The sequence below is a fragment of the Salvelinus alpinus genome, chromosome 10, assembly GCF_045679555.1.
Source record: "Salvelinus alpinus chromosome 10, SLU_Salpinus.1, whole genome shotgun sequence".
Taxonomy (NCBI): domain Eukaryota; kingdom Metazoa; phylum Chordata; class Actinopteri; order Salmoniformes; family Salmonidae; genus Salvelinus; species Salvelinus alpinus.
This window is the reverse complement of record NC_092095.1, coordinates 18,619,180-18,641,035: the sequence shown is the minus strand read 5'-3', so window position 1 is coordinate 18,641,035 and position 21,856 is coordinate 18,619,180. Positions and strand designations below refer to the sequence as shown.

Below are 21,856 nucleotides of genomic sequence, written 5' to 3'. Positions count from 1 at the left end.
TTAATATAACAAATCAAACATTAAACATCAAACAATTCATGGTATCCTCGTAAATAATAAATTTAAAAATAATAATAATAATTTAGACCCGGTGTTTATTTGCTCAAATATGTGCCGTTGCAACGGCTATTAAAAGGGACAGACGTTTAGGTTTAACGGTATATTATGTTAATATTATTTATTGCATACGTATTAATGACATCTGTGTATATATACAGTGGGGAGAAGAAGTATTTGATACACTGCCGATTTTGCAGGTTTTCCTACTTACAAAGCATGTAGAGGTCTGTAATTTTTATCATAGGTACACTTCAACTGTGAGAGACGGAATCTAAAAATCCATAAAATCACATTGTATGATTTTTAAGTAATTAATTTGCATTTTATTGCATGACATAAGTATTTGATACATCAGAAAAGCAGAACTTAATATTTGGTACAGAAACCTTTGTTTGCAATTACAGAGATCATACGTTTCCTGTAGTTCTTGACCAGGTTTGCACACACTGCAGCAGGGATTTTGGCCCACTCCTCCATACAGACCTTCTTCAGATCCTTCAGGTTTCGGGGCTGTCGCTGGGCAATACGGACTTTCAGCTCCCTCCAAAGATTTTCTATTGGGTTCAGGTCTGGAGACTGGCTAGGCCACTCCAGGACCTTGAGATGCTTCTTACGGAGCCATTCCTTAGTTGCCCTGGCTGTGTGTTTCGGGTCGACCCAGCCACGACCCATCTTCAATGCTCTTACTGAGGGAAGGAGGTTGTTTTTTATTTAATTTATTTTTTTAGAATTTTACCCCCTTTTCTCTCCAATTTCGTGGTATCCAATTGTTAGTAGTTACTATCTTGTCTCATCGCTACAACTCCCGTACGGGCTCGGGAGAGACGAAGGTCGAAAGCCATGCGTCCTCCGAAACACACCCCAACCAAGCCGCACTGCTTCTTAACACAGCGCACATCCAACCCGGAAGCCAGCCGCACCAATGTGTTGGAGGAAACACCGTGCACAAGGATATCCCTACCAGCCAAACCCTCCCTAACCCGGACGACGCTAGGCCAATTGTGCGTCGCCCCATGGACCTCCCGGTCGCGGCCGGCTGCGACAGAGCCTGGGCTCGAACCCAGAGTCTCTGGTGGCACAGCTAGCACTGCGATGCAGTGCCTTAGACCACAGCGCCACCCGGGAGGCTGGAAGGAGGTTGTTGGCCAAGATCTCGCGATACATGGCCCCATCCATCCTCCCCTCAATATGGTGCAGTCGTCCTGTCCCCTTTGCAGAAAAGCATCCCCAAAGAATGTTTCCACCTCCATGCTTCACGGTTGGGATAGTGTTCTTGGGGTTGTACTCATCCTTCTTCTTCCTCCAAACACAGCGAGTGGAGTTTAGACCAAAAAGCTCTATTTTTGTCTCATCAGACCACATGACCTTCTCCCATTCCTCCTCTGGATCATCCAGATGGTCATTGGCAAACTTCAGACGGGCCTGGACATGCGCTGGCTTGAGCAGGGGGACCTTGCGTGCGCTGCAGGATTTTAATCCATGACGGCGTAGTGTGTTACTAATTTTTTCTTTGTTTTCTTTGAGACTGTGGTCCCAGCTCTCTTCAGGTCATTGACCAGGTCCTGCCGTGTAGTTCTGGGCTGATCCCTCACCTTCCTCATGATCATTGATGCCCCACGAGGTGAGATCTTGCATGGAGCCCCAGACCGAGGGTGATTGACCGTCATCTTGAACTTCTCCCATTTTCTATTAATTGCGCCAACAGTTGTTGCCTTCTCACCAAGCTGCTTGCCTATTGTCCTGTAGCCCATCCCAGCCTTGTGCAGGTCTACAATTTTATCCCTGATGTCCTTACACAGCTCTCTGGTCTTGGCCATTGTGGAGAGGTTGGAGTCTGTTTGATTGAGTGTGTGGACAGGTGTCTTTTATACAGGTAACGAGTTCAAACAGGTGCAGTTACTACAGGTAATGAGTGGAGAACAGGAGGGCTTCTTAAAGAAAAATGAACAGGTCTGTGAGAGCCGGAATTCTTACTGGTTGGTAGGTGATCAAATACTTATGTCATGCAATAAAATGCAAATTAATTACTTAAAAATCATACAATGTGATTTTCTGGATTTCTGTTTTAGATTCCGTCTCTCACAGTTGAAGTGTACCTATGATAAAAATTACAGACCTCTACATGCTTTGTAAGTAGGAAAACCTGCATAATCGGCAGTGTATCAAATACTTGTTCTCCCCACTGTATATACTGAACAAAAATATAAAATGCAATCATTTCTATGATATTACTGAGGAAATCAGTCAATTGAAATCAATTCATTAGGCCCTAATCTTTGGATTTCACATGACTAGGTAAACCAGACCCACCCATTGGGGAGCTATGCCCAGCAAATCAGAATGAGGTTTTTCCCCACAAAAGGGTTTTATTACAGACAGAAATACTCCTCAGTTTCATCAGCTGTCTGGGTGGCTGGCCCCATACGATCCCGAAAGTGAAGAAGCTGGATGTGGAGGTCCTGGGCTGGTGTGGTTACACGTGGTCGGTGGTTGTGAGGCCGTTTAGACGTACTGCCAAATTCTCTAAAACGATGTTGGAGGCAGCTTATGGTAGAGAAATTAACATTCAATTATCTGGCAACAACTCTGGTGGACATTCCTGTAGTCAGCATGTCAATTGCACGCTCCCTCAAAACTTGAGACATCTGTGTCATTGTGTGACACAACTGCACATTTTAGAGTGGCCTTTTATTGTCGCCAGCACAAGGTGCACCTGTGTAATGATTGTGCTGTTTAATCAGCTTCTTGATATACCACACCTGTCAGGTGGATGGATTATCTTGGCAAAGGAGAAATGCTCACTAACAGGGATGTAAACACATTTGTGCACAACATTTTAGAGAAAAGCTTTTTGGGACCTTTTATTTCAGCTCATGAAACATGGGACCAACCCTTTCGATGTTGCATTTATATTTTTGTTCAGTATGTGTTTCTGTACTGTCCCTGTGATGGCAAGAAATAATATCTGGGTCCGAATGTATCAAGCGTCACAAAGTAGGAGTGCTGATCTAGGATCTAAAGTCCTAAATACACTCAGTGAAGTGGAAGCTTTTTTTCAAATACGCCTTTCAACTTGAAAGTTGTCCCCAGTACAGTTCCACTGTAAACATTGCGTCACCTCTCTCTCTTGTCTCTTCTCCTCCCTCCTCCTTTCCACTGCTCTACGTTTCTCATCCTCCTCCTCCCTCTGCCTCTCCTTCACTGCTGTTTTCAGCTGGGCCTGAGAAGAGAAGAAAGTTTAATGTAATGCTTCCTAGCACACTATCACACTTCCCCAGACTCTCTCCAGTGGACCGCACACACATTCCCCTGCAAACAGTTTAATTGTCCCCAATAACTTTATATATACTTCAATAGCCTCTCTAATTCCCAGCCTCTATTGACCTATCTGAACAACACCAAACTATTCCATATCCCCCACTGGCCTAAACATTTCTCACCAGCCTGTCCTCCTCCTTCTTTCTCTTCAGCTCCTCCACCTCCCTCCTGCGCTCCGCTCGCTGACGAGCACGTTCCTCCATGGCTGAGAAGGGGAGAGAGAGAGAGACCAATAGGAGAACCTTTTTGGTTCCAGGTAGAACTATTTTGGGTTGCATATACTGTAGAACCCTCTTTGGAAAGGGTCCTACCCTCTTTTTGGTTCTAGATAGCCCATTTTCTTCTAATGATGTACATACAGTGCATTCGGAAAGTATTCAGACCCCATGACTTTTTCCACATTTTGTTAAGCCTTCATGATTAAATAATTTTTCCCTCATCAATCTACACATGGTACCCCATAATGACAAAGCGAAAACAGGTTTTTAGAAATGTCTGCACATTTATTAAAAATAAAAAACAGATACCTTATTTACATAAGTATTCAGACCCTTTGCTATGAGACTCGAAATTGAGCTCAGGTGCATCCTGTTTCCATTGATCATCCTTGAGATGTTTCTACAAATCAATTGGAGTCCACCTGTGGTAAATTAAATTAATTGGAAAGGCACACATCTGTCTATATAAGGCCCCACAGTTGACAGTGCATGTCAGAGAAAAAAACAAGCCATGAGGTTGAAGGAATTGCCTGTAGAGCTCTGAGACAGGATTGTGTTGAGGCACAGATTGGGGAAGGGTACCACAACATTTCTGCAGCATTGAAGGTCCCCAAGAACACACCGGCCTCCTTCCATTTAAGAATGAGGAAGTTTGGAACCACCAGACTCTTCCTAGAGCTGGCCGCCCGGCCAAACTGAGCAATCGGGACAAGGGCCTTGGTCAGGGAGGTGACCAAGAACCCGTTGGTCACTCTGACAGACCTACAGAGTTCCTCTGTGGAGATGGGAGAACCGTCCAGAATGACAACTATTTCTGCAGCACTCCACCAATCAGGCCTTTATTGTAGAGTGGCCAGACGGAAGCCACTCCTCAGTTAAAAGCACATGACAGCCCGCTTGGAGTTTGCCAAAAGGCACCTAAAGACTCTCAGACCATGAGAAACAAGATTCTCTGGTCTGATGAAACCAAAATTGAAATATTTGGCCTAAATGACATGCGTCACATCTGGAGGAAACCTGGCACCATCCCTACGGTGAAGCATGGTGGAGGCAGCTTCATACTGTGGGAATGTTTTTCAGCGACAGGAAGACTAGTCAGGTTCGAGGGAAAGATACAGAGAGAAAGTACAGAGAGATCCTTGATGAAAACCTGCTCCAGAGCGCTCAGGACCTCAGACTGGGGCGAAGGTTCACCTTTTAACAGGCCAACTAACCTAAGCACACAGCCAAGACAACGCAGGAGTGGCTTCGGGACAAGTCTCTGAATATCTTTGAGTGACCCAGACTTGAACCCGATCGAACATCTTTGGAGAGACCTGAAAATAGCTGAGCAGTGACGCTCCCCGTCCAACCTGACAGAGCTTGAGAGGATCTGCAGAGAAGAATGGAGAAACTCCCCAAATACAGGTGTGCCAAGCTTATAGCATCATACCAAAGAAGGCTCGAGACTGAAATCGCTGCCAAAGGTGCTTCAACAAAGTACTAAGTAAAGGGTCTGAATACTTACAGTATTAGTGAAAAGTTTGGACACACCTACTCATTCAAGGGTTTTTCCTACATTGTAGAATAATAGTGAAGACATCAAAACTATGAAATAACACATGGAATCATGTAGTAACCAAAATATATTTTATATTTTAGATCCTTCAAGACTGTTGGAAAAGCATTCTAGGTGATGCTGGTTGAGAGAATGCCAGGAGTACAAAGCTGCCATCAAGGCAAAGGGTGGCTACTTTGAATAATCTCAAATGTAAAATATATTTAGATTTGTTTACTACATGATTCCATGTGTGTTAATTCATAGTTTTGATGTTGTCACTATTATTCTACAATGTAGAAAACAGTAAAAAATAAATAAAAACCCTGGAATGAGTAGGTGTGTCAACTTTTGACTGGTACAGTTTTGTATTTTTAAGAAATTTGCAAAAATGTCTAAAAACCTGTTTTTGCTTTTTCATTATGGGGCATTGTGTGTAGAGTGAGAGGGGATTTAAATTATATATATATTTTTTTTAGAATAAGGCTGTAACGTAATAAAATGTGGGAAAAATCAAGGGGTTTGAATACTTTCCGAATGCACTGTACATTTGTGGTGTATTGTTCCAAAGGAGAATGTGTGTTTGACAGAGCGAGAGAGAGTGTGTGTGTGAGAGAGTATCTACAGGCCTTGCCACTGCCCTTCTATTCCTATATATAGGAAACTTCAGTCAAACAGAGTAACAGAGACTCTTTATTCCTCCATGTACGCTAGCTACAGCTCTATACATCTACGGCCCTATACATCTACGGCCCTATACATCTACGGCTCTATACATCTACGGCTCTATACATCTACGGCTCTATACATCTACGGCCCTATACATCTACGGCCCTATACATCTACGGCCCTATACATCTACGGCCCTATACATCTACGGCTCTATACATCTACGGCACTATACATCTACGGCTCTATACATCTACGGCTCTATACATCTACAGCTCTACACATCTACGGCTCTACACATCTACGGCCCTATACATCTACGGCCCTATACATCTACGGCTCTATACATCTACGGCTCTACACATCTACGGCTCTATACATCTACGGCCCTATACATCTACGGCCCTATACATCTACGGCTCTATACATCTACGGCTCTATACATCTACGGCTCTATACATCTACGGCTCTATACATCTACGGCCCTATACATCTACGGCCCTATACATCTACGGCCCTATACATCTACGGCCCTATACATCTACGGCCCTATACATCTACGGCACTATACATCTACGTCACTATACATCTACAGCTCTACAGCTCTACACATCTACGGCTCTATACATCTACGGCTCTATACATCTACAGCTCTATACATCTACAGCTCTATACATCCGACTCACGGACATGAAATACATTTTATCCTCTTTCCTATTATTCTCCACGACAACATAGTCAGACCATTGTGTGATCAACCATCTGGAAGCGATTTCTGTGTGTGTGAGAGAGCTTAACATGGAGGTGAATGTGCTGACTGACCCATGACGGTGGGATGACGACAGGGCTGACGGACAGCTGGTTTCCTGGAGGCCGAGGAACGGCCATCGTTCCCCCGAGCGACTCTTCCAGCCCTGAAACACATTAAATATTCACTCTCTAATATAGATCTACTCTATGCCCAATTTACCAGACTGACCCAACCAGCCCTGCACACAGGGGGCATTCTAAGCACTTGTTTTTGTTTGCAGGGAGGGTACAAGAAGAGGGTATCTCCTGTTTTATCTGAATGGTAGTGAGGAGGACTTCCATGTTCTTATCAATCAATTAACTTTTAATTAGTGAACCCTTCAGCAGACATGTTCTCACGCCTGGAGTAATATGCAGGGGGCAGAACACGTTTATTACCATAGTAAATCACGTTTATTACCATAAAAAAATCATGTTTATAGTAAATCACGTTTATTACCATAGTAAATCACGTTTATTACCATAAAAAAATCATGTTTATAGTAAATCACGTTTATTACCATAGTAAATCACGTTTATTACCATAGTAAATCTCTAATTAGCCTGAGTTTTATTCTCAAGGGGAAGTGCTGTATTGTTTTAATAAAATGAATCTTCTGCGTATCCTCTGCTGATGACTTAATTAATGTGAGAATTACCGCAAACGAGTTCCATGTGTAACTAAATGTTTTATACTCCTACATTTGAGTGTTCGGTAGTATAATATAAATCACAACTACCCAAGCCTACACCAGGATAATGTCTCGTCTTCAGACGTGAGCACAATGTCAAAGCCTTTTACAGCTTTCAAAACGAGAACGCTTAGCTGCCTACTTCAAGTAGCGGAGGAGTGTCCACAAGTCATGAGCTTTCGTACCAATTCATGTTCGCTGCATACTAAATGTTGATCTACCAATGCGAGTGCTGCTGAACCCCATGGGTCCTATGACCTCTGACTGAAATCAGCCACTTTTAACCACAATCACGTCATTCCATCCAAGTGGAACTGTCATTTCTAGTCAGTCCCGCATTGGTATCATTTGGCTTGGGTCTTGAGGTTTAAATAGACTTCCGAGGAGTCCTGTGATAGAGCCTTGCACACGCATGAATTTTAAGCCAGAGCCCTACCCAAGCCCGCGACATACAGGCCCTAACCTACCCAAGCCCGCGACATACAGGCCCTAACCTACCCAAGCCCGCGACATACAGGCCCTAACCTACCCAAGCCCACGACATACAGGCCCTAACCTACCCAAGCCCGCGACATTCAGGCCCTAACCTACCCAAGCCCACGACATTCAGCCCCTAACCTACCCAAGTCCGCGACATTCAGGCCCTAACCTACCCAAGCCCACGACATTCAGGCCCTAACCTACCCAAGTCCACGACATTCAGGCCCTAACCTACCCAAGTCCACGACATTCAGGCCCTAACCTACCCAGGCCCGCGACATTTAAGCCCTATTCTACCCAGGCCAGATTGCTTCTGCCAAATGTAAAGCCCGGTCCTGCCCAAAATCAGAAATAACTTTATAACTAAATCCATTAGCTGCTCCGCTCTGTCTGTCACTCGCTCCCTGCACGCTGCTTGCTCTGTATCCACTCTGCTCATGGTGGCTCTGAGTGGGTGAGTATCCATAGCAACGGCTCCGCTTGGGTTGCTCGGCTCATTGATGAGACATGAGAGAGCAGTGAGCTGTAAGTTACTTTTCATCACACTAAACTTTGTGAAATAATCTCTCCTGTCTTATATTTACCGAGGTTGAAGCACTTGTGACACCATGTTATGATCTTAGTCAGATAAGACTAGCAGGAGCAAATGGCTCAGCTTCAAAATGTTAGTGATCAATTTAGTGATACTCGAGCCCTACCTGTACCCTAGTTATTGATGTAAAAACAGGCCCTACGCAGCCCTAGCCTGATGTATAACGTCGGGCTAAGGTCACACACACCACAATGGCAACCTGTGTGCCTCTTCTCCTCACCTGGGTTCCCATGGTAATGTGAAGAGGGACCAACCTGGGTTCTTTGGGGTCAGAGGTCATCACTCTGGGCCTTGGGGATGCTGGGACAGCGATCTGGGCAGCTGTCTGGGCCTCCTGCCTCAGTCCCATCATGCTTTGCTCCTCCTGCAGGCGTGCGATCTGCTCCTGTTGCTCCCCGAGGAGCCTCCTCTGCTCTGCAATGGTCTGCTGCTGGCTGGCATGGCGATGCTCGAACCGGCCCCCACACACCACTGCTCTATGAGACCGGGGGGCAGCACCTACACTGCTGTCCCCATCGCCCACCTCGCCCCTCTCCCGTGCTCGCCTCAGCTCGCCTATTGAGTAGAATATAACTTTATCATCCATTGTGAAATGAGGCACATTTTTAACCCTTTGTGGAAGTAGAAATCTAGTCACTGATATATTTAAAGTTTCCCCTTTTCACCAATATATATTTTAACTACCTTGGTCGGAACACTGGAACGGAACTAAAAAATAGTGGTTCTGTTCAGAACAAATTATTGGAAAATCGTTTCGGTTCCAACCGCTGCTTGATAGAACTAGAGGATAGACAAGTTGCCCTTAACTAAAATGTACAGTTCTTCAACAGAAGTTTACATACACCTTAGCCAAATACATTTAAACTCAGTTTTTCACAATTCCTGACATCTAGTAAAAATTCCCTGTCTTAGGTCAGTTAGGATCACCACTTTATTTTAAGAATGTGAAATGTCAGATTAATAGTAGAGAGAATGATTTATTTCAGCTTTTATTTATTTCACCACATTCTAGTGGGTCAGAAGTTTACATACACTCAATTGCCTTCCACAAGCTTCCCATAATAAGTTGGGTGAATTTTGGCCCATTCCTCCTGACAGAGCTGGTGTAACCGAGTCAGGTTTGTAGGCCTCCTTGCTCGCACACGCTTTTTCAGTTCTGCCCACAGTTCTGCCCTATGGGATTGAGGTCAGGGCTTTGTGATGGCCACTCCAATACCTTGACTTTGTTGTCCTTAAGTCATTTTGCCACAACTTTGGAAGTATGCTTGGGGTCATTGTCCATTTGGAAGACCCATTTGCGACCAAGCTTTAACTTCCTGACTGATGTCTTGAGATGTTGCTTCAATATATCCACATAATTTTCCTTTTTTTATTTCACCTTTATTTAACCAGGTAGGCTAGTTGAGAACAAGTTCTCATTTACAACTGCGACCTGGCCAAGATAAAGCAATGCAGTGTGACACAAACAACACAGAGTTACACATGGAATAAACAAACAAACATACAGTCAATAATACAATAGAAAAAGTCGATATACATTGTGTGCAAATGAGGTAGGATAAGGAAGGGATGGCAACAAATAGGCCATAGTGGCGAAATAATGACAAAATAGCAATTAAACACGGAAGTGATAGATGTGCAGAAGATGAGTGTGCAAGTAGAGATACTGGGGTGCAAAGGAGCAAAATAAATAACAGTATGGGGATGAGATAGTTGGATGGGCTATTTACAGATGGGCTATGTACAGGTGCAGTGATCTGTGAGCTGCTCTGACAGTTGGTGCTTAAAGTTAGTGAGGGAGATATGAGTTTCCAGCTTCAGTAATCTTTGCAGTTCGTTCCAGTCATTGGCAGCAGAGAACTGTAAGGAAAGGCGGCCAAAGGAGGAATTGGCTTTGGGGGTGACCAGTACTTGCTGGAGCGCGTGCTACGGGTGGGTGCTGCTATGGTGACCAGTGAGCTGAGATAAGGCGGGGCTTTACCTAGCAAAGACTTATAGATGACCTTGAGCCAGTGGGTTTGGCGACGAATATGAAGCGAGGGCCAGCCGACGAGAGCATACAGGTCGAAGTGGTGGGTAGTATATGAGGCTTTGGTGACAAAACGGATGGCACTGTGATAGACTGCATCGAATTTGCTGAGTAGAGTGTTTGAGGCTATTTTGTAAATTACATTGCCGAAGTCAAGGATCGTTAGGATAGTCAGTTTTACGAGGGTATGTTTGGCAGCATGAGTGAAGGATGCTTTGTTGCAAAATAGGAAGTCGATTCTATATTTAATTTTGGATTGGAGATGCTTAATGTGAGTCTGGAAGGAGAGTTTACAGTCTAGCCAGACACCTAGGTATTTGTAGTTGTCCACATATTCTAAGTTAGAACCGTCCAGAGTAGTGATGCTGGAAGGGCGGGCAGCGATCGGTTGAAGAGCATGCATTTAGTTTTACTTGCATTTAAGAGCAGTTGGAGGCCACGGAAGGAGAGTTGTATGGTGTTGAAGCTCATCTGGAGGTTAGTTAACAGTGTCCAAAGAAGGGCCAGAAGTATACAGAATGGTGTCGTCTGTGTAGAGGTGGATCAGAGAATCACCAGCAGCAAGAGCGACATCATTGATGTATACAGAGAAGAAAGTCGACCCGAGAATTAAACCATGTGGCACCCCCATAGAGACTGCCAGAGGCCCGGACAACAGGCCCTCCGATTTGACACACTGAACTCTATCAGAGAAGTAGCTGGTGAACCAGGCGAGGCAGTCATTTGAGAAACCAAGGCTGTTGAGTCTGCCGATAAGAATGTGGTGATTGACAGAGTCGAAAGCCTTGGCCAGGTCGATGAATACAGCTGCACAGTATTGTCTCTTATCGATGGCGGTTATGATATTGTTTAGGTCCTTGAGCGTGGCTGAGGTGCACCCATGACCAGCTCAGAAACCAGATTGCATAGCGGAGAAGGTACAGTGGGTTTCGAAATGGTTGGTGATCTGTTTAACTTGGCTTTCGAAGACCTTAGAAAGGCAGAGTAGGATATATATAGGTCTGTAGCAGTTTGGGTCTAGAGTGTCTCCCGCTTTGAAGAGGGGGATGACCACGGCATTTTGGGGATCTCAGACGATACGAAAGAGAGGTTGAACAGGCTAGTAATAGGGTTGCAACAATTTAAGCAGATAATTGTAGAGAGGATCCAGATTGTCTAGCCCGGCTGATAGGGGTCTAGATTTTGCAGCTCTTTCAGAACATCAGCTATCTGGATTTGGGTGAAGGAGAAATGGGGGAGGCTTGGGCAAGTTGCTGTGGGGGATGCAGGGCTGTTGCCCGGGGTAGGGGTAGCCAGGTGGAAAGCATGGCCAGCTGTATAAAAAATGCTTATTGAAATTCTCAATTATCGCGGATTTATCAGTGGTGACAGTGTTTCCTAGCCTCAGTGTAGTGGGCAGCTGGGAGGAGGTGCTCTTATTCTCCATGGACTTTAGTGTCCCAGAACTTTTTGGAGTTTGTTCTACAGGATGCAAATTTCTGTTTAAAAAAGCTAGCCTCTGCTTTCCTAACTGCCTGTGTATATTGGTTCCTAAATTCCCTGAAAAGTTGCATATCGCAGGGGCTATTCGATGCTAATGCAGTACGCCACAGGATGTTTTTGTGCTGGTCAAGGGCAGTCAGGTCTGGAGTGAACCAAGGGCTGTAATGCCCGGGGTGTAGTGGAGGAAGGAGTCAGACGCAGGAGACAGAGAGTTCAGAGTAGCGTACTAATTTAATTCCACAAACAGGTGAACACGACGCCACTCTAAGTGTATGCTCCACCACATAAACGAGAACACGAAATACCAAGAGACAACGTACACGAACCGTGACACACAAGCATTTACAACCTGTACACAACACAATCCCGCACACCCAGCAGGCCGGGCTGCTGGGTAATAAAGCCCCACTAATCACCCTAACCACAAACAGGTGTAACCACTAAACAAAAAAGGAGGGGGAGGAAAAGTCAGTAGCAGCTAGTAGGCCGGTGACGACAACCGCCGAGCGCCACCCGAACAGGAAGGGGAGCCACCTTCGGTAGGAGTCGTTACAAGGGCTATATCTGTTCCTGGGGCATGCTTATTTAAGTTGGTGAGGAAAGCACTTTTAAAAGAACAACCAGGCATCCTCTACTGACGGAATGAGGTCAATATCCTTCCAGGATACCCGGGCCAGGTCGATTAGAAAGGCCTGCTGGCTGAAGTGTTTTAGGGAGCGTTTGACATTAATGAGGGGTGGTCATTTGACCACAGACCCATTACGGACGCAGGCAATGAGGCAGTGATCGCTGAGATCCTGGTTGAAGACAGCAGAGGTGTATTTGGAGGGCAGGTTGGTTAGGATGATATCTATGCCCATGTTTACGGATTTTTGTGTTGTACCTGGTAGGTTCATTGATCATTTGTATGAGATTGAGGGCATCGAGCTTAGATTGTAGGATGGCCGGGGTGTTAAGCATGTCCCAGTTTAGGTCACCTAACAGCACAAGCTCTGAAGATAGATGGGGGGCAATCAATTCACATATGGTGTCCAGGGCACAGCTGGGGGCAAAAGGTGGTCTATAGCAAGCGGCAACGTTGAGAGACTTGTTTCTGGAAAGGTGGATTTTTTAAAATGTAGAAGCTCAAATTGTTTGGGCACAGACCTGGATAGTAAGTCAGAACTCTGCAGGCTCTCTCTGCAGTAGATTGCAACTCCGTCCCCTTGGGGCAGTTCTATCTTGTCGGAAAATGTTGTAGTTAGGGATGGCTAGGACATCCAGGATTCAGACATGGCTAGGACATCTGGGTTGGCAGAGTGTGCTGAAGCAGTGCTTAAAACAAACTTAGGGAGGAGGCTTCTAATGTTAACATGCATGAAACCAAGGCTTTTACAGTTACAGAAGTCAACAAATGAGAGCGCCTGGGGAATGGGAGTGGAGCTAGGCACTGCAGGGCTTGGATTACCAGAGGAGGAGTAGGATAAGGGTACGGCTAAAGGCTATAAGAACTGGTCGTCTAGTACGTTTGGAACAGAGAGTAAAAGGAGCATGTTTCTGGGCACGGTAGAATAGATTCAAGGCATAATGTACAGACAAAGGTATGGTAGGATGTGAATACATTGGAGGTAAACCTATGCATTGAGTGACAATGAGAGAGATAGTGTCTCTAGAAACATCATTTAAACCAGGTGAGGTCACCGCATGTGTGGGAGGTGGAACTAAAGGGTTAGCTAAGGCATATTGAGAAGGGCTAGAGGCTCTACAGTGAAGTAAGGCAATAATCATTAACCAAAACAGCAATGGACAAGGCATATTGACATTAGGGAGAGGGATGCGTAGCCGAGTAATCATAGGGGTCCAGTGAGTAGCTCGGCAGGCTGGAGACACGGCAATTCAGACAGCTAGCGGGCCGGGGCTAGCAAGTTAGCATAAGGGCCTTAGAGGGAAGTCTGTTGTAGCCCCCTCGTGCTGTTACGTCGGCAGACCAGTCGTGAAGGATCAGCAGGGCTCTGTGTGATAAAAGGGTCCAGGCCAATTGGCAAAATAGGTATAGTGGCCAAAGAATTTGTCTGATGGGCCTCTTCAGCTAACAGTCCGATATGCTCTGGAAAGCTAGCGGGCCGCATTCAAGGGACGTCGCGACGGAAGAGCCAGTTGAAAAAAACCCTCGGGCAGATTACGTCGGTAGTCCTTCTTTATGATGCCATCTATTTTGTGAAGTGCACCAGTCCCTCCTGCAGCAAAGCACCCCCACAACATGATGCTGCCACCCCTGTGCTTCACGGTGGGGATGGTGTTCTTTGGCTTGCAAGCCTCCCCCTTTTTCCTCCAAACATAACGATGGTCATTATGGGCAAACAGTTCTATTTTTGTTTCATCAGACCAGAGGACATTTCTCCAAAAGGTATGATCTTTATCCCCATGTGCAGTTGCAAACCGTGTCTGGCTTTTTTCTGGAGGTTTTGGAGCAGTGGCTTCTTCCTTGCTGAGCGGCCTTTCAGGTTATGTCGATATAGGACTCGTTTTACTGTGGATATAGATACTTTTGTACCTGTTTCCTCCAGCATCTTCACAAGGTCCTTTGCTGTTGTTCTGGGATTGATTTGCACTTTTCGCACCAAAATACGTTAATCTCTAGGAGACGGAACGCATCTCCTTCCTGAGCGGTATACAGGCTACGTGGTCCCATGGTGTTTATACTAGCGTACTATTGTTTGTACAGATGAACGTGGTACCTTCAGGCGTTTGGAAATTGCTCCAAAGGATGAACCAGACTTGTGGAGGTCTAAAAAAAATGTCTGAGGTCTTGGCTGATTTCTTTTGATTTTCCCATGATGTCAAGCAAAGGGGCACTGAGTTTGAAGGTAGGCCTTGAAATACATCCACAGGTACACCTCCAATTGACTCAAATTATGTCAATTAGCCTATCAGAAGCTTCTAAAGCCATGACATAATTTTCTGGAATTTTCCAAGCTGTTTATAGGCACAGTCAACTTAGTGTATGTAAACTTCTGACCCACTGGAATTGTGATACAGTGAGTAAGTTAAATAATCTGTCTGTAAACAATTGTTGGAAAAATGACTTGTGTCATGCGCAAAGTAGATGTCCTAACCGACTTGCCAAAACTACAGTTTGTTAACTAGACATTTGTGGAGTGGTTGAAAAACAAGTTTTAATGACTCCAATCTAAGTGTATGTAAACTTCCGACTTCAACTGTAGGTAGGAGTTTCCCCTAATATATTTAAACATTAACTTTGTTCACTCACCTGCACTCAGCGCCGCGTTACGCCGTGTCACCTGCCAGGGGAGGGTGTGCAGGACCACAGCCCCCAGCTGTCCGTCCCCTTGACAGGCAGGAGAGGGGGTGGGGCCAGCAGGTCGTGACCCTGGCTGACCTTTCTGCAGAGACAGGAATTGTGAAGTGTACGGGTCACATGGAAATAGGGGAAATGGAATGAAGTTAATCATAAAAAAATACAAATACTGTTTTTCTTGGGAAACACAATCTCAATTGACATTGAAACAACTAAAACTAAATAAAAACTGTATAGAAATGATAATGACCTACAGTTATAGTCTCTTCTAACAGTCATCTAACAAATGCTTGACAGTCAGGGAGCATCGAAAATTCCAACATTGATAGATATGGGACTAATTTTAAGATATTTTGATGGCAAGGAAATATTATAACCAATTTTAAGTGCGGCCCTCTGTACCTCAGTGAAGACCAAATGTGGCATGGCAAAATTAGTTTGACACTTCCTCTCTCCCTCAAGCTCTGTTCCACTATTCAATATCTCCCTTTTTGTCAGTCACTTCCTCTCTCTCTCTCTGAGGAGAAAGCAAACCTTGCAGTGTTGTGAATATTTCATCAACTCCCAGAGAGAAAAGTACGGGCCAACTCATGCGAGGAGAGGAACTCTTAAACAGAACTTGTTTATTCAGTAGATACTGATAGACTAATGCATGACTTTCACCAAATGAATACAAAAGCACATTTTATTGCCTTGCAGAATTAAGCTATCGCTAATATTTAATTCATGACTACAGATCGTTACCACCTTCGGGCTTCTGTCTGTACTGTGATACGCTCCAGCAAATGTGTATCCAATGGGCAGACACAACACTGTGTGTGTGTGTGTGTGAGTCTGAATCTGTATCTGTCATTTTGTCTGTGTCCTCCTACATAGCTATGCCTATACTTTGTTTGTGTTTAACTTTCCTCAGTGGGAGGGCTCTACAAGTGTCACTCACCAGTTCTACAGTTTCTGATTGGTCAGAAGGCTCAGGTAGGGCAGTGATTGGCTCAGGAGTATGCGTATCCTCCATCATCTTGAGTTTCCCAGTTGCCACGGCATTAATCAGGGCGGCCATCTTGCGCCGCGTCTCTTGCTGCTGTGACAACAGCTCCCGGCGTTCTCTCTCCGCCCGACACCACAGCCGCCAATCACTCAGGCATCGTCTTAGCAAACGCCTCCGGTCACTCACCATCGCCACCTGGCAGTGTCTACGAGGGATTACGCACTATTAGAGACAAAACACCTGGTGTGACTGTGACGAGTTTGAGGGCCAGATTTGCTAATCATCTTCACCAGGTGTTTACAGGCACCTGTTTACTTGGCAAGGCAAAACAAATTACCTGATTTAAAACTGTCTAGGTTTTCTTCCTCAATGTTCAGAAGTCAGATTCTGTGTTAATATTAAATTCAGCCTGCGCGCCAGTTACGTATAGTTTTCACTTTTTGAACCAAAGTGCGAAACATAAAACCTCACCCTCCCAGAACACCAAGCAAGCTAAATAAAGTATGCAGATTGTAATGTTGGGACAGACTCCATTCTGTGCTTACCTTTTCTGGGTCCGTAACTCCTCCTCTGTTCTCTCCGCTTCCCGCTGCTCTCGCCCTGCCCACACCAGCGCCCGCCAGTCTCGCCACGCCCTCAGCTGTCTCCTCCAATCACAGAGCGCCGCCGCCTTGCCCATCTGCAACCTCCTCTCCAACAGCACTGAATACCAGCCAGAGAAGTGCCTCTGCAGACACTGAAACACACACCAATGTGTTGTTCAGATGCTGTGAACACTAAGCACACACCACCAACAGAAATCTGTCCTTCCCCTCCACACAAGTATTCTACTAACCTTAAGGTTGTGCATCTGAACCCTGACCTCTGCTTGCTGTAGTCTGAGTTGCCTCTCAGTGTCATGTTGTTTCTGTGCAGTAGAGAATGAAGGGCCTGGCTGGAGTACCAGTGAGCTCTTAGCTGCCGTCTTCCTGGCGATCCTCTCCCTCTCCCTGTGGGGGAGACACCCAGACACAGTCAGCCCTACAGGGCCCTGACCTAGCTCCAAACAGATTGGCTTATTTAAGAGACCCAGCATTCTGAATAAGAGCTCATTGCATGGGCGTGATGCAGGTGATTGTAGGAGTGTGGAAGTAAATGCATGGTTTTGTTTGTCTTGCTGTTTCCAAAGGTTACTGTACATTTGCCTGGCTAGTTGCTCCAGGTTCCTCCTCTCCTCCGTCTCGCGGCGCAGTCGCACCATCTCCTGCTGTACCATCTCCTCCTGCCTGCGTGCCTCCTGCCTCCTCCACCTCTCCTCCCCCTGCTCCCTCCTCTGCGCCTCCTCCCTGGCCTGCCTCCACGCCACCCTTTCCCTGTGCAACCTCTCCCGCTCCGCGTCCCGCCGTGCACGGTTCTCACGCACCTGGAATGAGAAGAATTAGACGTGGATGATGTCATAAGTTCACACCTTCTGCTCTCTTTTAAGTCCAGCTGTTGTAGTAAACAGTTTAATTCACTTCCATTCACTGGGACTTCCATTTGGCTCCCAATGCAGATACTACAGTGTTTTCAACTTTGTCAAAAATCTTGGGAATCCTGAGACTGTCCAATCCTGCGTAACGTCTCTCTGGTTCTGTACCTGTCGGTGACGTGCCTCCATGGTGAGGCTCGGGTCCCTCCTCATCCTCCTGTCTCGCTCTTCAGAGTCTAGTGCCAGATCCTCCACTATCCCAGAATCCACCACTTCCCGCTCCATGAGGTCTTGAAGGAAGTTGTTAACCGCTGAGCTCTCCTCTTCCTCAGCCAGGTGGAAATACAGGTCTGAGAAAGAGATGGAGGGTGTACTGTATAACATATGGTCCTTATGGACCCACTGACTGTGGTATGATGTATTAACTGAACCCTATATTGTCAAATGGAAGTTAAGAGTTAAATGTGTGTTGTTGTGTAGGTTAGTGTCTCTGTACCATCAAAGTTGCTGTAGTCCAGGGAGACAGGCTGGGCAGGTGCCATGGCTGCTGGACTGTTCTTCTCGGGGGAGACAATCACATCCTCCTCTTCCTCCATCTCCAGTTCCAGACGCAACTTGCTGTTCATCCAATCACTAAGAAGAGCCTGAGCTACAGGAAAAAAAGAGTCACAAAAAAGGTGTGTGTGTGTGTGTGTGTGTGTGTGTGTGTGTGTGTGTGTGTGTGTGTGTGTGTGTGTGTGTGTGTGTGTGTGTGTCCTACCTTCCCCGTATGCTTGGTCATGATCCAGCAGCTGCTCTGTGCTGTGTAGTGCCATTGACTGACTGCTTATCACTGAATGGGGCTTCTTCAGGGAAAAAACTTCACTCACTGCATTGTCTGAGGCCATTTCCACTGTCTGGGGACACAAAAGCACACCTCATGAATACATATGGCCTTATAGACAGATATAGCAAAATAATATCCTCTGCACACAAACAGTCCATCTCTGGTTTCAGGAGGTAAAGATGGACAAAGTGAAAGAAAGAGTTCTCACCTTCATCCATTGGTTGATCTCCCCATTATTGAGCTGCACCTGCTATTGTAGAAAATGAGACTTATTTATCATGACAAGAGCAGGAGCTCAGACAGTTTCACAGACAGTGAGAGTGGTTAACCGGTGGATGTAAAACAAAGAGAGCCCAGCCAATGCCTAATGTCTGAGGATTATTTCAGATTCATTTCCTATAGCAGTTTTTTTTTCTCCTCTTCTAAGAGTGATTCAAGTATCCCTGTGTCACCCTGAGCACTACCAGAGGATCTCCGTTTCATGACTGTCCACAAGAATCCAAACAGGTCAGATCAGGTTTGCAGTGAATAACTTCAATCAGACCCCCTCTCACCCGTAGAGAGGAAGGAAAGAATTAGTGCGGATTAACAAATCACGTCCTGTTGTAAATCAAGGGAGAAGATCCAGGCCTGTGCTCTCCAAATTCACCAAAGGAATGTGGTTTGTCTCAACAGATCTTTTTCCCTCTGAAACTCTAACACATTCAAAAGCAACTACTGGAACAATATTTATAACGTGTAACGTGGAGAATGGTCAGAGGCGATCAAAAGAAGACTCATTTTGTGATGTCATAAAAAATGTTCTAAAGGAAATACTGTAACTTTGAAAGTATACCCACTACATATATGAAGTTTCCATACTATGCGTTGCGCATGTAATATGAAAAATTATGAAAGTGTTTTTGTTAAGAGAGGGATGTGATGTGAGAAGCTATAAGAGATAATTGTTTTCCATAACTTTGCACAGTGAGTAATCACCGCCCCGGAGTGAGGTCAGAGAGCGTGTCAGCCTGCCGGGACCGCTCTTCGAGCAAACGGTATAAATGATGGGTTAAGGAAAAAACACATTTGACCAGAAAAGTGTGAAGAGGCAGCGGTTTGAACTTTGAATCTCAACACGAGGTGGAGACGATAAAATCACCTCCCGGACAATCACTGGTACGGCTGTCCTAAGTAAAGTATCTTCGAAAGCGAATTTAAGTAGGACCATCCTGTTACTCTGCTCAAACCATCATATTACGCTACTCTCATCAAACCACTGGGGAACCATTGATACGGCTGGCTAGCCTATCTTCAAAGAAGCATATTCGAGAGCGAATGGAAGGAAAATGAACTCTATAGTTCTGATCAGTACTACACGACAAGTCACTGGATAACAGACAACTACAAAGAAGAACAACAGTAGAAGACTTGTTGGAACCATTTCGGACAATCAGAGCCTTACAGGCATGCCGCGAAAAGGCTCAACCCCCTTTCCAAGGAGATCTCCGGCGAACCCAGGCATTTCACGTAAATACATTCATGATTTCTTACTTAAAGCGGGCGGCGGTTCGTGTGCAAAGTATATGGTTACTGTAGGTGAAAATAGTCTCTGAATGTACCAATGTTAAGTGTCTCTGTCCCTCTCTCTCTCTCTTCATCTCTTCTTTAACAAGTAGCCATGTTGCCGTCATTCCGCTAGGGACCTGTTTTCAGCGTATTAAGTCTTCAGTCAATAACCGGTGCTCTGATTTTTGCAGATGCAAGGAGGTTACGACTGTTCAGAATGGGGATATGATACGAGGTTATGATTAATAAGTTGACTGTTTATAGAGATGATAGGTAAAGATCTTTGAGTTTAATTCGGGAGATGGTAATTCTTTAAAGAATCGCTCTCGTGGTGCCCCAGATCCTAATGAGTTAATTGTTACATTTATTAATTTAATCGGGTAACAATTAAACATAGTTAATTAGCTAAATAACAGTCTTCAGATTCATGTTAATTAAAGTCAAGTCACGACATAAAAAAGGCCATTTAAACTGTAAGGGCTTCTTCAGCCTTCTCCAGTCACTGGGATGTATAAATCCATACATTCTGAAGCACCACTTTATTTCTAAAGATAGCTTTGAGGGCACTTTCATTATGGTTTACCCATCTCGTTTCTTCCAGTAAGGAAATGTCTGAGAGATGGAGACAGAAAATATGATACAGTTGAATATATTTAAAGGTCCAACAAGGCTGTTTTTATCTCAATATTAAATAATTTCTGGGTAACAATTAAGTACCTTGCTGTGATTGTTTTCAATTAAAATGGTAAAAATACAATTTAAAAATTGCTTCTTAGCAAAGAGCAATTTCTCAAGTAAGAATTTAGCTTGGACTGTCTGAGTGCAGAGGGGAACATTGAAAATAAGCTGTTAATGGCAGAGAGGCTTGGAACTCTCTTATTGGTCTATTAACTAATTTGCCACCTGGTGATGTCACCACGCAGGCCAAAACGCCATCCCAACAAAACAGGCTGAAATTTCAGGCGGTCTTTTTAAACAGCTCTTACACTAAAATGGCATTAGCATAATTGTAGCCTGCAGGCTGACTTCGGTTGTCTGGCTTCCAGGTTAAGAAGCGCTGGTGTTAAGAAGCGCGGTGTGGCGGGTCATGTTTCGGGGGACGCATGACTTGACCTTCGCGTCTACCGAGCCCGTTGGGGAATTGCAGTGATGAGACAAGATCGTAATTGGATATCACGAAAAAAGTGCACAGGTACACCTCGAAAAAAGTAAAATACAAAAAAAAAAAATGTAATAAAGTCAAATTATGCTTTTGACTGCACCAGGCCTTTGAAAGTTTTGTTTGCAGTCATGCAGTTTTTGATCATGCATTGAAAGATCAGTTCGAGGTAATCAATTAATGATTTTTGCATCACTAAGTTTAGTTGACACTCAACAATATTTTACTTCTTTACCTCATACCTGTCAAAAGTAGCAAATTAAACTGTAAACTTCTCTCTCACTCACCCAGACACACACACAGTGCACACATACAGTATATTGACAATAACACCGTACCTTATCTGCAGTGGATTTTTTAGTCTTAGTAACTCTTTTCCAGCGAAAAATATCAGGGTTATGTGGGTATGCCATTTCTGACGCCAAATTAGCTGCCACTTATTACCTAATTAATACAGAGGAATACAATTTTACTTGCTGCATCATTTATATTAACTACTCATAGCACTAGCTACGCTTACAGCAAAAAAAATACTTAGTTAGAAGTCTAAATTTGCACTGAAATAGGTATCCAAAAGTGATGTAGCTAGCTCCATGCTGTTCTGCTGTTTGCTAGTGCGCTGAAAATAGAACGAGATGTCTTGGTAATGTAGTCAATAGCCACGTTTCTCAAACGCACTGTTTGCTTGACAGTGGCATTAGTAAACTACAAGTCCCAATCC

The 21,856-nt window shown here is 44.8% G+C and overlaps 1 protein-coding gene across 1 annotated transcript in view; it reads right to left on the bottom strand.

The window, feature by feature from the left end:
* Nucleotides 1-21,755, bottom strand: part of LOC139531634 (coiled-coil domain-containing protein 191-like) — a 34,608-nt gene extending 12,853 nt beyond the window's left edge. The window contains exons 1-14 of the mRNA XM_071328265.1: nt 21,474-21,755; nt 18,637-18,678; nt 18,363-18,498; nt 18,099-18,251; nt 17,771-17,952; nt 17,331-17,554; nt 16,988-17,141; nt 16,698-16,888; nt 16,105-16,357; nt 15,117-15,249; nt 8,610-8,910; nt 6,625-6,716; nt 3,501-3,583; nt 3,179-3,280 (exon numbers count right to left, since the gene is read on the bottom strand). Coding sequence (XP_071184366.1) covers nt 3,179-3,280; nt 3,501-3,583; nt 6,625-6,716; nt 8,610-8,910; nt 15,117-15,249; nt 16,105-16,357; nt 16,698-16,888; nt 16,988-17,141; nt 17,331-17,554; nt 17,771-17,952; nt 18,099-18,251; nt 18,363-18,498; nt 18,637-18,678; nt 21,474-21,548 — 2,121 coding nt within the window. The 5' untranslated portion in view covers nt 21,549-21,755. The remainder of the gene's footprint in view (nt 1-3,178; nt 3,281-3,500; nt 3,584-6,624; nt 6,717-8,609; nt 8,911-15,116; nt 15,250-16,104; nt 16,358-16,697; nt 16,889-16,987; nt 17,142-17,330; nt 17,555-17,770; nt 17,953-18,098; nt 18,252-18,362; nt 18,499-18,636; nt 18,679-21,473) is intronic.
* Nucleotides 21,756-21,856: the final 101 nt, after the last annotated feature.